This window comes from Pithys albifrons, chromosome 32, assembly GCF_047495875.1.
Source record: "Pithys albifrons albifrons isolate INPA30051 chromosome 32, PitAlb_v1, whole genome shotgun sequence".
In the NCBI taxonomy this organism is placed as follows: domain Eukaryota; kingdom Metazoa; phylum Chordata; class Aves; order Passeriformes; family Thamnophilidae; genus Pithys; species Pithys albifrons.
The window spans coordinates 1,078,161-1,095,611 of record NC_092489.1 but is presented as its reverse complement, the minus strand read 5'-3'; the positions used below and the strand labels follow the sequence as shown (position 1 = coordinate 1,095,611).

At 49.5% G+C, this 17,451-nt stretch overlaps 2 protein-coding genes across 2 annotated transcripts in view; one reads left to right on the top strand and one right to left on the bottom strand.

Annotated features, from left to right (window-relative positions):
* The window catches only part of LOC139684145 (uncharacterized), a 1,342,464-nt gene that overhangs the window by 605,919 nt on the left and 719,094 nt on the right, over window positions 1-17,451 (top strand). Inside the window, 1 exon segment of the mRNA XM_071579746.1 lies at window positions 1,806-2,477. Within this exon segment, the coding sequence (XP_071435847.1) occupies window positions 1,806-2,477 (672 nt within the window).
* LOC139684146 (uncharacterized) overlaps window positions 1-17,451 on the bottom strand; it is an 800,710-nt gene that overhangs the window by 703,870 nt on the left and 79,389 nt on the right. The window contains 1 exon segment of the mRNA XM_071579747.1: window positions 16,989-17,451. Within this exon segment, the coding sequence (XP_071435848.1) occupies window positions 16,989-17,451 (463 nt within the window).

The window sequence follows — 17,451 nt, the reverse complement described above, 5'->3', positions numbered from 1 at the left end:
CTGCGGGACCCCCGAGCCGAGCCCCGAATAGCCTGGAGGGGCTCTGGGGGTTTGGTTTGTGTTCGAGGGATGGTTGGGGTTTGAGCAACCCCAAAGCTGAGCTGGGAATGCCCCTTGGGGGCTATTGGGGTACCAGGGTGGTGTTTTTGGGTGTCCCAGTGTTGGTTCCTGGCAGAGCCCCTTGGTGGGCGGGGGGATGCGGGGACCCCCCTTGGTGGGGTTGGTGTGCCTGTGTCAGGCCCTTCATTGGCAGGTTGGGGAGGGGACCTCCCAGTACACATGGGACCCCCAGAGCCTGAACAGGGGAGCCCTCCCGAACCCCAGAGTGGAGAGACCAGAGAGGGGGAACTCCTGGCAGAGCTTTTTTTGGCTGACTCTTGATGTTTTGCATGAATCTTGTGGGTGCAGGGGGGTTGGAATTTTCAGGGGGTCACAGGGCCAAGGAATGTGGGCTGTAGGGGCTTGGAGAAGTGGAATGGGGGGTCCAGGGAGACTCTGTGCTCAGGAAAGGGGTTTCAGGGGTCCCTCATGTCGAACAAAGGGACTCATGGGGTAAGGGCACCCAGGATAGCCAGAAAAAGGGGTTCAAATGAATTCCCAGTGCCCCATAAAGGGGAGAGTCTGTGGTCTGGGAAATGCAGGAGGGGGGGTCCCAGAGTCAAGAAAAAGAGGGGTGTGGGGACTGCAAAAGGTGGGATGCCAAGGAAAGGGGGTGCAGGTGGATATTGGTGCAGGATAAGGGGGTGCAAGGGCTCCCCGGTGCCTGGGAATGTGGGAACAGGAGGGGCTCAAGATGAAGAAAAAGCAGGACTGGAGGTGGGGAAAGATTATTGGGGGGTGCAGGGGGTCCCTGTACACAGAAAGAGGAGTCCAGGGGGTGTCAGGTTAAAGGAAAAGGGAGTGTGGATTCTGAGAGATGTGGGATGTGTGGGAAAGGGGGATCATAGGGATCCTGTAGTCAAAGAAATGGGGGTTTGGGGGCTGGAAAACCAGGAATGGGCAGGTAGGGGGGTCCTGGACCCCCGGCAGCCTGGAGAGGGTGGGGACCCTTGAGAAGCAGAACCCCCAGTACACAGGAGACCCCCAACAGCCAGGACAGGAGGGACACCCAGAACCCCAAAGAAGAGAGGCCAAAGACAAAAAACTTCTGGGAGTGTTTTTTGGGCTGAACTTTGTTGTTTTAGAGGTTTTTTAGGCCACGAGGAGCCCAGTGATTTCTAGAGATGGATTGGGGCAAGAGGAACCCCCAACCCATTGTGCTCACACCTTCTTTTTTCCCCCAAAATACCAGGATTTCTCCTTTCCAAAGCTTGGCCAGGTGGAGGAGGAGGCTGCGAGGAAGAGGAAGATGCCCCGGGACCTCCAGGCAGGTGAGGAGGAAGTCAGTGCCCCTTTGCCCCTCTCTTGTGCTGTATCTTCCAGCCCAGCATGGCCCACGCTGCAGGACAACCCCGCTGCCGATGCCGTCCTGCCGGGGCCGGGTTTGGGGAGATGTCCTTGGCCTTCCCTGTGGGCCGGAGGCAAATGCCCTGAGTGTCCTTGTTCCTTCCTGCCCCAGGCCCCGAGCTGAGCAAGGGGAGCACGGAGGACAAATCCTCCCAGCAGAACCTGGTGGCAGAGGCCACTTTGAAGAGCTCCACAGTGCAGGAAGTCACTGAGGAGAAAAAGACACGGAGATCCCTCAGGAGGAGAAGCTCTCAACCGAGTTTTGGGTCCGCTGAACAGGATAGAGCCACCCAGTGTGGGAAAGATGGCCAGAGCTTCAACCAGAGCTCTGAGGTGGGGCTGCAGCAGCAGCTTCAGAGCAGGGAGAAGCGCTACAAGTGCTTGGAATGTGGGAAGGGATTCAGCCGAAGCTCCAGCCTGATTCGCCACCAGCACATCCACACTGGGGAATGGCCCTACACCTGTAGGGAATGTGGGAAGGGCTTCAGTCAGAGCTCCACCCTGATCTGCCACCAGATGATCCACACTGGGGAACGGCCCTATGAGTGTTCCCAGTGTGGGAAGAGGTGTCGGACCAGCTCAGATCTCCTCGTGCATCAGCGCACACACACAGACGAGAGGCCCTTCTGCTGTACCGAGTGCGGGAAGAGATTCAAACATAACTCCACCCTCATGACCCATCGGCGGCTTCACACCGGGGAGAGGCCTCACAAATGTGGGGACTGTGGGAAAACCTTCATCCGTAACTATGAGCTCATCATCCATCGGATGACCCACACTGGGGAAAGGCCCTTTGAATGTTCCGAGTGTGGGAAGAGATTTCAGACCAGCTCAATTCTCCTCAAACATCAGCGCACACACACGGACTAGAGGCCCTTTTGCTGCACCGACTGCGGGAAGAGAGTCAAAAATAAATCCGTCCTCATCACCCACCGGCGTATCCACACTGGGGAGAGGCCTTATGACTGTGACGAGTGTGGGAAGAGCTTCACCAGCAGCTCTGCATTGACCAAACACCAACGGACCCACCAGTGAGGGAAGCCCCACGAGTGCCCCGACTGTGGGAAAAGCTTCATCTGCTGCTCCATCTCTATCACCCACATTCCTTGTGACCCACATTCTGAAGACCCCTGGCTGGTGGTCTCCACATCCTCCTGGTTCTCCGTGGGCACTTGAATTAACCCAGGGGGAGGAACATCCATGGTGTCATGGGTTTAGTTAGGCCCAGATTAAGGCTGTAGTTTTTAGAGCAAGGCCTTGGACAATCAGCTGACTCCTACTGGCCAACTCTATTGCATCCCATATTCTGACATCATCTCAGATAGAAGAAGAGAGGGAGGAGGGATTTTCCTTCTTCTTCTTGCCGGATGAGCAAAGCGTTTCTTGGCATTGCAGAGCTCCTTGGGGGAGACGAAGATACTGGGGAAGTTGAAATTTATTTCCTGTTTGTTCTTGCTACCTTTTATTCTTAGTGTGTGGTTTGTATTTTATTTGGTTTCTATTTTATTTTCTGTTCCATATACCATATTCTGCTGAACTATGTTCTGTGTCTTGGTTTTTGGGGGACAGAAGGGGAGACTTTTCCTCTGAAATGATTACTTGGATTTTGCCACATCAAAGCCATCACATATGGGAACACAGACTGAAGTGGGAAATTCATTGGGAAGGGGGATTTGCTGACTTTTTACCCTAAACATCTCCCCTGCTCCACACCCTTAGTTTGTCTTGTGGCCTGAAGGAATCCTGAATGGTGTTTCAGAACTTTTCTAAACTCAATAATTCCATAATTCCAATTCTCTGTGGCTCTGCCTCTCTGTGGGCCACCCAACCCAACCCCATGCACATTCACATGGTTCATTTTGGTTTTTTCATTTTATTTGATCCATTTTCATCCCTTAGAATCACCTGAAATTGGGATTAAAATAAAGAAATTGAACAAAGACATCTAAATTTCTACCATTCTCCTCAGAATTGGAGCAGGAATTTGGGGTTCAAAGAAATATTCAGGAAGATTTCAGGATTCTGTGGGGATTTGGGAGAGTTTTCCCCAAAATTCGAGGTGTCCAGACCTACTGACATTTCTCCATCATTTTGCAGTCCAATATCTGAGAGGGATTGATCTGTCAGCTCGTAAAACCTCAATCCCACCCCAAAATGGCTCCATGCCAACTTGAAATGACTCAATCCCATCCCAAAATGGTTTAAAGCAACTCAAACTCACTTAGGGGGAGTCAGCAGCAGGAGAAGGGGTGCTACAAACCCAGGGAGGATGGGATAAAATTGTCAGGGCTTGGATTCAAATTGGGAGGGTTGGAATGGGACTTGGAGGGGGATGGGTTGGGGATTGGGAGACAAGGGATGGGATGTGTGGAAAAAGTGAGGGAGCTTCTGGGGTGTGCTCCTGTCCTGAGGGGGGTACTGTGAGGGAGTGTAGGGGACATGTGACATCAGCACTTGAAGTGGGGCCCCACAGGGAGGGACACAGGGAGCTCTTTTTGGGGGGATCCTGCTGCTTCCCACCAGTTCAGGGGGCCTTAAATATCTTTTGAGTTTTTCCCTCCTCTTTTTTACGGGCTGAGTTGAACCTCTTGCATTTTGGTGGGATGAGATGACCCTATTGACAGAAAAATCCTGTGGTTTTAAACCAATTATTAGGGGATCTAAGTAGCTCTTGGGAGTTACCCCCTCATTCTTGGGTTGCAGGGACCCCCTGGCTCCACTGGGGCCTGAGGGGGGTTATAATCCCCAGTTTTGAGGTGTTAGAAGAGGCTTGTGGGGGGCCCAAGTTTGATGCACATCCCACCTGCAGGAGGGTGTCTCCCCTTCCTCCAGACCTGCTGGGGTGGGGCTGGGACCCCTCCCCACACAGGGGGCACCCACAGTTCTTTCTGGGGGATGAGGCTGCTCGTGCACTGGGACCAGCCCAGCTGGTGTTACAGAACCACAGAATGTGCTGAGTGGGAAGGGACCCCTAAGGATCATGGAGTCTAACCCTCAGTCCTGCACAGGCCCATCCCCAAGAGTCACACCCTGTGTCCCAGAGCATCATCCAAACACTCCTGGAGCTCTGTCAGCCTTGGGGCTGTGCCCACTGCCCTGGGGGGCTGGTCTGTGCCCACCACCCTCTGGGGGAAGAACCTTTCTGTAAGATCCAACCTAACCCTGCCCTGGCACAACTGCAGCCATTCCCTGGGTGCTGTCCCTGGTCCCCACAGAGCAGAGATCAGTGCCTGCCCCTCCTCTGCCCCTGCCCAGGAAGTTGTACCTGCAATGAGGTGTTCCCTCAGTCTCCTCTTGTGCTGCTGAACACACCATGTACCCTCAGCTGCTCCTCACATGCTGCCCCTGCAGGCCCTTGCCCATCTTGGTGTCTTCCTTTGGACACTCTCCAGTGGCTCAATCTCTTCCTTCTGTTGTGGTACCCCAAAGTGCCTCAATATTTCCGGTGAGGGAACTGCCAGGGCTGTGTGATGTGGGGCCTGAGGGTGCCCAGGGGACACTGTGACACTGCAGGGCCTGCTGGAACCCAGGGGACACTGTGACACTGCAGGAGCGAGGGGACTTTGTGAGAGTCAGAGAATCACCACCCCTGCCCAGCACTGGTCAGCAGCACAGAGGGGCAGTGGCCGCCCCTGGTACCAAAAGATGAGCCCAACTGGGCCTCTGTGTGTCCAGCAGCAAAGGCAGACAGACACACACCCTTTAAGAAGAGGCAGCTGTAGCTGCTCCTGAGTGTGCCCAGCAGGGCAGAGAGATGGAAAGGCTGCACAGGACGAGGCAGGTGCAGCTGCTCCCGGTGACGCCAAAAGTGGTGGTTTTAGGAAAGGGAGTTTTGAGGCTGGCAGATGTGAAGTTAAATTTCCTGAACAGCAAACCTTGGAGGTAAGCAAAGGACAGCTGATCTTCTGCCACTGGCAGGCCAGGACCAGAACACCACAGACTGGTTGTGTTTGTATATGTGTATTCCTCTGTCTGCTCTCACCCTCCCAAACCCCCTTGTTTTCCATCTGCAAGGAGATCAAAAGCCCTGAGCCATCCCCCCATGCCTCCCCCATGTCTCAGAGGTCACCAGTTCCCCTGCCCCTGCCTTGAAAACCAGTCCCTGAGTCCATATATTGTAACATGGGATTTCAATAAATGGCTTTGCTTTGTTTGAGCTTCTGATTGACCTTGTGGTTCATTCCTGTGGGGACCCAGATCCAGCAGGACAAATGGAGCCCAAACGTGGAGCCTTGGGAAAGATCCCCAATATTTAGGGACTTGCCTTGGAAACCCCGACAGGGCAGGAGAGACAGGAATGACATGAAGTCCCTGTCCTGGTGATGGGCAGCAGTACAGCTCAGGAAAAAGGCATGATTGGTGCCTGTCTGCTGGACAGAAGGTGATCGACTCTGGAAATGGGAAGAATCTCAAAGGGGGAGAAAACATGACTGAATTATCATGAGCGATCAGTTTTGATAAAAAATGTTTTGGTAACGGAGTCAGTGTCTAAGCCAGCTTGTGAAGCCAGAGCCCTGAAATAGCTTGAAGGGACAGAGCTGAGCTAAAAGAGATCAGTACCCCATGAAAATAAAAATTGTTTGTTTATGAAGCCAGTGCCCTGAAATTGTTTTTGGCCAAAAACTGTTCTATGGGCCAGAGCCAAACTAGTTACAAGAACTGGAGCGTCTTCTGCTTTGTTTTTTGTTTTTTGGTTTTTTTGTTTGTTTGTTTGTTTTAATTTTTTTTTTATTTTTTTACTTTTTTCTTTTTTTAAGATAAATCCCTGGAAGTCTTAAATGCACTGTATGGTGTTTTAGAGAAACTTTATGGAGGTAAGATCTAAGCTGTCTGTGGAGCAGAAGAACCTGCTCTGGATGATGAGGTGCTGCCTGAACAGCGTGAGATCGAACTAAAGGACTCTCCTTTCCAACACTCCCTGCTGTGGGCACAGCTGCCCTCTGAATGTGCTGCTGCCAGTGATTGCAGCTGCCCACCAAAGGATGCAGCAGGAGAAGCAGCTGCACCCCCCGTGCCGCTGTCACAGGCAGCGTTCCTGCCCGGGGCAGAGAAAGGCCCAAAGAGTAGCAGCCCCTGCCCTGCTCTTGCCGGACCCCACTGCAGCCGTTCCCGCCTGGGGCACTGATGCCAATGGGTGGGATGGGGGCGGAGAGAAGCCGAGCCAGGCAGAGGCAGCGCCGAGCCCAGCGCAGAGCAGAGCAGAGGATGCTGCGGGTGGGGCCGGTGCCAGAGCTCGTGCCGGTGTCGGTGCCGGTGCCAGAGCCCGTACCGGAGCCAGAGCCTGTGCCGGTGCCGGTGCTAGAGCCCGTGCCGGTTCCAGAGCCCGTGCCGGTGCCGGTGCCGGTGCCAGATCCGATACCCGTCTGGAGAACGCCCCGCTGCCCCTGCCCGCTGAGCCCCGGCCCGGCCAGGAGAGCTCCGAGCAGCCGCCAGAGCGCAGAGGCGGAGATGGCTCCCACAGCAGCACGGACAGCCCCCTCAGCGCTGCCGCCGCAGCCCCAGCACCCAGCGCAGCACCGCCAGAAGCTGCAGGAACGGCCCGGCCCAGCCCGGCACAGCCGACAGGCACAGAAACCCATTGGCAGGAGCGGCCAGAGATGCCGAACTGGGACAGCCACAGATTCTGATCAATAGCAATGCTGTCGGGTTAACAACTGGTAATACCTTATTATGAATATTGATTTAACTCAGAATCAGTTAACTATGTCTTCACCTCTATCACGATGTAACAAAATATCATAACCCTTTCTAATAAAAGGAATAGTGGAAGCTGTTTGATGCCAAACCAAACTTTTTGCCTTTTCCAAATAGTATTAAAATTGAATATAAGGCTTATTCCTATTAAGAGAAGGGAAACAATAATGCCTTTAAGATAAAAGCTTTCAACAAGCTGCAAACATGTCACCTTTCTGTATCTCAGTTTCTAACGTATTTTGTAGCAGTCACACTCTAAGATAGTGTCGTGCTGTAGGTTTATTATCCCAGTTATTTTTCAAATTTATTCATGATTTCATTTTATTCTGTAAAGTTATGGCATAGAAACACACAAGTCTGCACTTTTGTAAAGTATCATTATTGTTATTAAGTTCAATGTTTTTATATCTGTAAAAGAGGAAGAAACAATACTAAACCTAAATAAATGAAACAGACAAATGCAATTAAGGGAGAACAAGCATGAAATGATCTCACCCACGTCCCAGGCCAGGAACACCACAAGAACAGAACCGACCATCCAGGCTTCTCCCACACCCAGCTACCCGGAACAAGGAAAAAAAAAACCTCCTCCTCTGTTAGGTGGAAAAAACGTGTGGAATACTTGTGATGTCTGCTTCCTTAGTTACAGCTAGTTACTGAGGAAGCCATGGGTCAAAAGCATTACATTCTCCACCCCTTATTCCACACTGGTCTTTCTACGCAGTTTTTGTATTCCTGCATTCGCTTATATTTCGCGCATATCTACATATATGTATAGTCCATATGCGGTCTTTTAAGGCAGATGTCTTGTCATCAGGGATCAACACCAGCATCAATTCAGCTTGGGTCCTCCGACTTTTGGTTAAAGTCACAGTTCTAAGTTCAGTACTGGTTTACAGATAGGGCTGCCTTATCGTTGGACATCATGGGATACCAGCATCAGCTTTGTCCGAGTCTCTCTCATCTCGTGTCTGGTTTTCTGCAAGGCACAACTCAAAGCACATAATTAGTTTTTCCCCAAGGCTAAATTGCCTTGGGGCACACACTGGATTTCGCCATTTTTGTCATTACCTACCAGGTGTTTCTGAACCCTTGGGCAAAACAATCCCACAAATGGGTTTGTCTTGGCCCAAGGGAGGAGTAATCCAAACAGATTTCCTTAGCATGCCTCTTAGGTGAACTGCTGGAACTTTGTCTCCATCTACCGTGTGGAGGGATTCTGCTTGGGCAGGACCAGCTCGATTGATGGAGCCTCTGGTGTTAACCAATCAGGTGACCTTGGCTAAATGCTTATCCCAGTTTTTGAAAGTTCCTCCACCCAGTGCCTTCAGGGTTGTTTTTAATAGTCCATTGCACTTTTCAACTTTTTAAGCAGCAGGTGCATGATATGGAATGTGATATACCCATTCGATGCCATGCTCCTGTGCCCAGGCGGCCACCAGATTGTTCTTGAATATATCTAAGCCAGTATAATTTTTGGTGTGCAAATTATCTGTCAGGTGAAAAGTACTTTCTAAATTTCAAATTGCTTTCCAAACTTCTGATGCTTTAAAAGCTTTTTCTAACCATTTGAACACCTACTGCAAATAGTAATAATTGTTAAAAAGTTGAAATTCTGTTTAATACCTTTGTTCCTGAGCTCATTAGTGTTTTCCCTGTTGACAATTCCCTTCATGGTATGAATGAGTGTGTTGTTCGTTGCTTTTACTCCTACCTGCATTAACTATCCGTGTTTCAATGAGTTTCTCTATAATTTACTGTACTCTAATGGCTCAAGAAGAAGCCAACACTGGAGTTGTGGTGTTGGGAAGTGGGGAGACTCCTGCAGTGGCAGCTGAGGTGACTTGGCTGGGAAGGGTCACACAAAGCTCTCTCCTCACTCTCTCCCTTCTCGGCCTGTTTTCCTCAAAGCTGCAGCACTTGCAAGTTACATTGGAGTGAGATGTAAATAATGGATAAAATCAGAATTTTAAAATGATCAACAGTTCTCTTATTGCAGCTCATTAATGGAACCTCCACACAATTGGTAAAACACATATTTAAGTTGTCAAGTACAAAAATGACACTATTTTTATAGAATTTGTTAATCTTTAGCATTCAGTACTAGCAATTGTTTTAAGCTTTTGTTTGACCAAGTAATGATAATCCAACCAAGCAAGCAAATTCAAAGGTGGCCTTACTAACCTTTCTCTAAATTATTGATATCCATGACAGGAACCAACACAATGGAAGTTTTACAGATGTAATAACTTTTGCTAAGTGTTCAAATAATCATGCCCTGTATTTTTATGGATCCACACCCAGCAAATATCCAATGATACCTCTCTTATTTGCCAGGCAAGAACAAGATAAAAAGGGGCAGTATTTGCTTGTATGTGTGTGAAAGAATTTTTGAACATTAAACGGAACATGAAGGAGAGATATGTCCACGTTTTAGAAAATTATATTCTTATCAAAGCAGCAACTCAAGAAACAAGGAAAAGTGTGAGGTGAAGACAAGCACAATTTCTCATTTCATAATTAGAAGGCACAGCAAGTAAATTCCTAAGGCTGTTTTGAGTGATTGCATGAATGGGGGCTGGCCTGGATGGATGTGTGTGAGTACAGGAATCATGTATGGATGTGACTCCTGAATGCACTTACCCCACTGACAGAGCCACAACTGCCCCATCTATGCACAGGGACCCACAGACAAGAGCACAAAGTTATTCATTTGCAGAAATTCTTAAATGACAAACAAAAAAGGAATCTTAAAAATAAGTAAAGCTATTTGTGTGATTAAGATTATTAATTTATAAGTCAATTTTAATAAAGTTTTTCAAGGTTATTTTAAATAAAGATTCATAAGAATAAATTCTGAATAAAAGTGTGATCATCCTAAATAAATACATAATTACAATAAATATGTGATAAAGCTTTGGATGGCTTGTTTAGCTTGAAACCCTAGTTGGAAAAGCATTTATTCTGGTATTAATGTCTCTGTTTGCATTTTTGTATTATGTTGTGTGTTCCTTTTTTATTGTCTTGTATCCAAGGTAGGATTTATTGTAATTTTCCACAAGTTTCAGTTTCTCAGTTATAAAACAGGAACAAGTCGAAATACAGGAATGGGAGTTTTGGAGATGGCAGATGTGGAGTTAAATTTCCTGAACAGCAACCCTTGGAGATAAGCAAAGGACAGCTGATCTTCTGCCACTGGCAGGCCCAGGCGCCAGAACACCACAGGCTGTTTGTGTTTGCATGTGTGTATTCTGTCTGCCCTCACCCTCCAACACCCCTCACCTGCTGGGTCTGTGTTCCATTTGCAAGGAGGTCAAAGCCCTGATCCATCCCCCATGGGGGAGGTTATCAGTAACCCTGCCCCTGCCTCAGTCTCTGCCTCTGAGCTCTGTATATTGTCATGTGAAACTCAATAAATTACCTTCCTTGGCCTGAACTGCGGATTGTCATTGTGGTTTGACTCAGGGGGAGCCTTATTCCTCAGGACAGCAGGGCACTTGCCCAGCCAGTTTACAGCCCCTGTGCTGCTGCCCAAGAGTCCATGCACAGGGAACAAATAGCATTGGGTGGTGCCGTGTCCATGGCTTGCCAAACAGCAACCAATTCAGCCAAGTGGCTGCTGCCTCCTTCCCCCTCACCCACCAACTGTGTGTGTGGGGCTGCAGTGAGTGCTGCAGCTTTCCAGCATGGTCTGCCACGGCGAATCCCTGCCCTGCCCTCAGGAAACCATGCTGTTTGTTTCTGAGTGTCTGTGAGCTGATTGGAGGGCTTTCCCCACCCACCTATTTGGTAGTTGGGCATGTTGTGGGTCCCTTGGTCAGGCTCGGTGTGTCTTTGACTCACTAACTCTGCTGTTCTGACCCCTATTCAAACTGAGCCTTGTTTTGAGTAACTTTGTGCAATGGCTTAAGTGGCACTGCTGAACCAGGTACATGTGATCTCCAGCACCCAACAGCACCTAAAAAGTGCTGTACTCCTTTCTTATCTTCTGGAGTGGGTGAGGTTTGAATACTGGCCAAGGCTTTCTCTGAGACTGTTTGAATACTGTGGGTCCATTTAATTTCCAAATATTTGATTTCTTGGACTGGGCCCTGTATTTCACTGGGATTCACTGCCCATCCGCAGCACCTTAACAAGGCAAGGATGGCATCCAGTTGTTGTTGCACCTGATGGTGATCAGCTCCCTGTACCAGGATACCATCTGTGCCCTGAAGGATCTGTACCTGGGCAGGTGCAGTGTGTTGTGCTCCAGTGCAGTGTGTGGCTTGGGGACAAAAGACAGGGCTGTGCTTGTAGCCCTGGGGCAGATGGGTGAAGGTGTCCTGGTTCCCACCCCACAGAAATGGGAATGGATCCTGTGCCCTGGGTGAAACTGGAATTGTGAGAAATGCATTGGCTGCATCAATAGCAGTGTTCCCTGTCCCTGGATGTGCCTGGGGTGGGGCACTGATGTTGCAGCTTCAGGAACAGCAGCAGTTGTGGGGGGTGTCTGTTTGTTCACTGCCCTGGAATCTCCAGTCACCCACCAGCTGCCACCCGAGTCCTTCACAGCCCAGACAGGGCTGTGAACAGGAGAATGTGCATGACAGACACCACCTGCTTGGAACAAAGCATTGAGAGAGGCTTGAATTTGTGCATGTCCTCCCAGAATCTTACACTGTTTTATGTTTACAATTTCTGTAGCTGTGGGAATGTTTGCTTCTTGTTGTGTAAGTCCCACAGTGACAGCTCTGGCATGGAGCCACTGCGTGGCACCAAATTCCTGATATGTACCTCTGATTTCTGAGGATATACCTCATAATATATGTATTTATATGATGTATTCACTGTTTGAAGCAATAACAGAATATCTGTGAGGGTCTCAGTGCCCAATTTGCATTTCCAGTTTAGTCATTTTCTCAGTTACTGGTTGATCCACCAGACCCCACCCCAGGGCAGTATTTCTCTGTGTTTTGTCTGGATTGCTGTGTATTACAGTGACCTCCCCCTTGTGTCCACAAGCACTCAGATCCCTTGTTTATTCCTACCAGATGGTACACTGGGTGAAGGGGTGAGGGTCGTCTCTAAACACACATCATTCCAGTGCGGGGGCTTGGTCTGTTCCCTGTTTAGTTTTTATGTGTCTCTCTGCCTCAGCTTCAGCTTTTTGTTTCATTTCTGATGTAACCAACAGCACCTGCCCATTCATCAGGTGTGACTGAGCCACTCTTTGGATCATGGATGGGGAGTTTGCACAAATTCTTCTCAGTATTTCAACACTTCTATGGGGTCTTTGGCCTCCCACAGTTCAAACTTAATGCCTGTAGAAGTTTGTAGTTTATCCCACAGTGCACTCCACAGTTCCTGTGTCCACCCTGGTGGCTCCACTGGAGGAGCCACAGACTGAGGCTCTTTTTAAAGAACATCTCTACACTACAAACACAACACAACAACAAACTATTCTACACAGACAAAACACACAGAATATCACAACACTTTCAACAAAAATAAAAACTCATAACACACTTCACTTGGTATCGTCCTGTGACACCACACACACAAAGGACTGAGGGGTTTTTGCTGACTGTGCTATCACAGCACTGACTGCAAAGGGACTCAGGTTACACCTACAAAGTCTACACTGTGCAATAACAAAAAATAAAAGGTATGGCACTGTCTCCACAGCAGATACAAGAAAAACACTAATATGAGTTGTGGCCACGCACATACTGAGAACAGCATCTCTTCGTGCAGCTCCGCATCAACTGACCGAGCCCTGTCTGTGTTCCCTGGGGAACAGTGTCTGTCAGTCCAGCTGTGCCCTGCACTGACTGAGCCCTGGGTTTTATGCCCTAGGGAACAGTGTCTGTCAGTCCAGCTGTGCCCTGCAGTGACTTAGCCCTGGGTTTTATGCCCTGGGGAACAGTGTCTGTCAGTCCAGCTGTGCCCTGCACTGACTTAGCCCTGTCTGTGTTCCCTGGGGAACAGTGTCTGTCAGTCCAGCTGTGCCCTGCACTGACTGAGCCCTGGGTTTTATGCCCTAGGGAACAGTGTCTGTCAGTCCAGCTGTGCCCTGCACTGACTTAGCCCTGGGTTTTATGCCCTGGGGAACAGTGTCTGTCAGTCCAGCTGTGCCCTGCACTGACTTAACCCTCTTCACCTCTGTGTCAGTTTTTGTGCTCTCAGAAGCTCACCCTCATTGCCGATTTTCTGTTAGAGGTTCAAGAGGATTCCCACGCTGTATTTAGGCATGATGAGGTGCTATTTTGGTCTGTGACTGGCCTTGATGCCTCTGAGAGTCTGTTCTTCTCTTGCAAAGTGATGGAAAACAAGAACTGATAATGAGGGATTTCAGAGTTGAAGGAGAAGCATCTTGTGTACACTGAGACTGTTTTGCAGCCTGGCTGCTTGTTGACAGCCACTCAAGGATGAGTCAAAGAGAAAAGGGTGTGGAAGATGATGAAAATTCCTGACCAACTGAGAAAGGGAGACCCTTGATATACACTGTGGAAGCCAAGGGGGTTCCCAGTTACATAATGGGGGGAGGGACTGGCGGCCTCTCTCTGGGCTGTGCTGGCCACACACACCCAGACAGATGTCCCAGAGCGAGTGTATCCAAACAGACAGTCCCTGCTCCAGGAGGAGGTGTGTGCTGGCAGCGAGGACAGCGGTGCCTCCCGCGGGGACGCTGCTGAATGTGTTGAGCCACCCAAAGCCAAGGATGCAGCAGCTGCTCAGACTGGGGATCCTGAGCACACTGGAGTCAGGACAGGATCTGTGTGAGATGTAAAGGAACTGTGTGAGTGGTGAGCGAGTGAGTGGGAGTTGTCTTGGGGCTTCTGTTTTGTACCCTCTTCTCAGGTTTTCTTCTTTCCTTTGCTATTTCACTGTAATAAATGCAGTTTACTCAAGTTTTAAATGGTGTCATAGTTTCAGCTCAGAATTATTCTGAACCCTCCCTAGAACAAATATCCTGAGAAACATCGAGATCAACCACAAGAACTGCAAAACACAAAGACGTAGCGAAAAATTAGTCCAAACAATGATCATTCTGTCCCTGAAAAGAGTTCCAGAAGTTTCCTCTCTCTGCTCTCTCCACTATGGGGTTCTGGGGGTCTCCCCTGTCCAGAATGGGAATCTCACTTAGAGATGCCAAAGGTGTTGGGGGCCCCTGGAATAATTTCTGCCCTGACTCTGCTTCAGGGTGCCATTCCCAGAGATTCCCCCTCTCTGGGTTCTCCACTTTTTTGTCTCAGGGGTCACCCCTGTGCAGGCTCCCCCTTCTAAAGGCCCCCATTTCAGGGTCCTGGGAGTTCTGAGGCTCTCCCTTTTCCACACTCCCCCTTCCAGGCTGCTGGGGGGCCTCCAGCTCAGCTTTTGCCCCTCTCCCCTCCTCATCTCTAGAACCTGAGATTAGCTCAGTGGGTTAAAACTTGGGTGGAATAATGCCAAGGTCATGAGTTCAATTCCCTGTGTGGGCCATTGACTTAAGAGTTGGACTCGATCCTTGCGGGTCCCTTCCAACTCAGAATTGTGTGTCTGTCTGTGAAGTCTGTCTGGGAAGTCACCGGGCACCTGGTGTCCATCACAAGCTCCAAAACACTGAGATTCTGGCAAAAAACCTTCACAAATATCAAAACTAAAAAACATCAAATTTCAGCCAAAACCCACTTCAAAATATGAAGATTAAGCCAAAACATCTCTCCCACGAGTTCCCCTTTTCTGGTCTTTCTTCTTCAGTGTTCTGGTTTCCACCCTGTCTGGGCGGCCAGAGGACCCACCTGTATTGGGATTGGTGGGAACTATTTCTCTCTCAGCCTTAGGTGTAAACTTGGGGCACAGGGTGTGACTCTTGGGGATGGGCCTGTGCAGGGCTGAGGGTTGGACTCCATGATCCTTGGGGGTCCCTTCCCACTCAGCACATTCTGGGATTCTGTGACACCAGCTGGGCTGGTCCCACTCCATGAGGAGTCTCATCCCCCAGAAAGAACTGTGGGTGCCCCAGTGTGGGGAGGGGTCCCAGCCCCACCCCAGCAGGCCTGGAGGAAGGGGGGACACCCTCCTGCAGGTGGGATGTGCATCAAACTTGGGCCCTTCACAAGCCACTTGTAACACCTCAAAACTGGGCATTAACAGCCCCCCAGCCCTCAGTGGAGCCAGGGGGTCCCTGCAACCCCCAGAATGAGGGGGGGACTCCCAAGAGCCATTTAGACTCCCTAAAAATTGGTTGAAAACAGCAGGATTTTTCTTTCAATAGGGTCATCTCATCCCACCAAATTCCAAGAGGTTCAACTCAGACCATAAAAAAGATGAGGGAAAACCTCAAAAGATATTTAAAGCCCCCTGAACTGGTGGGAAGCAGCAGGATCCCCTAAAAAGAGCTCCCTGTGCCCCTTCCTGTGGTGCCCCACTCCAAGTGCTGATGTCACATGTCCCCCACACTCCCTCACAGTACCCCCCTCAGGATAGGAGGGCACCCCAGAAGCTCCCTCAGTTTTTCCACACACCCCATCTCTTGTCTCCCAATCCCCACCCCATCCCCCTCCAAGTCCCATCCCAACCCTCTCAATTTGCATCCAAGCCCTCTCAATTTTATCCCATCCTCCCTGGGTTTGTAGCACCCCTTCTCCTGCTGCTGACTCCCCCTAAGTGGGTTCAAGTTGCATTAAAACATTTTGGGATGGGATTGAGTCATTTCAAGTTGGCATGGAGCCATTTTGGGGTGGGATTGAGGTGTTATGAGCTGACAGATCAAACCCTCTCAGATATTGGACTGCAAAATGATGGAGAAATGTCAGTTGGTCTGGACACCTCCAGTTTTGGGGAAAACTGCCCCAAATTCCCACAAAAACCCGAAATCTTCCTGAATATCCTTTTGAATCCTAAATTCCTCCCCCAGTTCCCAGGAGAATGGTGGAAATTTAGATGTCTTTGTTCAATTTCTTTATTTTAATCCCAATTCCAGGTGATTTTAAGGGATGAATATGGATCAAATAAAATAAAAAATGAGAAAAAAATGAATCATGTGAATGTGCATAGGGTTGGGTTGGGGGGCTCACAGAGAGGCAGAGCCATAGAGAATTGGAATTATGGAATTATTGAGTTTTGAAAACTTCTGAAACACCACTCAGGTTCCTTGAGGCCACAAGATAAACTAAGGGTATGGAGCAGGGGAGATTTTTAGGGTCAAAAGTCAGCAACTCCCCCTTCCCAATGAATTTCCCACTTCAGTCTGTGTCCCCATATGTGATGGCTTTCATGTGGCAAAATGCCAAGCACTCATTTCAGAGGCAAAGTTTCCTCTTCTGTCCCCCAAAAACCAAAACACAGGACATAGTTCAGCAGAACAAGGTATATTAAACAGAAAATAAAATAGAAACCAAATCAAATACAAACTACAGACTAAGAATAAAAGGTAGCAAGAACAAACAGGAAGTAAATTTCAGCTTCCCCAGTATCTTGGTCTCCCCCCAGGAGCTCTGCAATGCCAAGAAACTCCTGGTTCATCTGGCAAGAAGAGGAAGAAGGAAAATCCCTCCTCCCTCTCTTCTTCTATCTGAGGTGATGTCAGAATATGGGATGCAATAGAGTTGGCCAGTAGGAGTCAGCTGGGCTGACCCAGCTCGAGTCAGCTGATTGTCCAAGGCCTTGCTCTAAAAACTAAAGCCTAAATCTGGGCCTAACTAAACCCATGACACCATGGATGTTCCTCCCCCGGGTTAATTCAAGTGCCCACGGAGAACCAGGAGGACATGGAGACCACCAGCCAGGGGTCTTCCTAATGTGGGTCACAAGGAATGTGGGTGATAGAGATAGAGCAGCAGATGAAGCTCTTCCCACAGTCGGGGCACTCGTGGGGCTTCCCTCACTGGTGGGTCCATTGGTGTTGGGTCAGGGAGCTCCGGGTGAAGCTCTTCCCACACTCGTCACACTCCTAAGGCCTCTTTCCGGTGTGGATACGCCGGTGAGTGATGAGGTGGGAGTTATTTTTGAATCTCTTCCCGCAGTTGGCGCAGCAGAAGGGCCTCTCGTCCATGTGTGTGCGCTGATGCTCAAGGAGATGTGAGTTGGTTAGAAACCTCTTCCCACACTCAGAACACTCAAATGGCCTCTCCCCAGTGTGGGTCATCTGGTGGATGATGAGCTCAGCGTTACGGATGAAGCTCTTCTCACAGTTTGCACATTTGTGAGGCCTCTCCCCGGTGTGGGTTCGCCGGTGGTAGATGAAGGTGGAGTTATGTTTGAATTTCTTCCCGCAGTCGCTGCAACAGAAGGGCCTCTCCCCGGTGTGTGTGCGCTGATGCACGAGGAGTTCGGAGCTGTCCGACACGT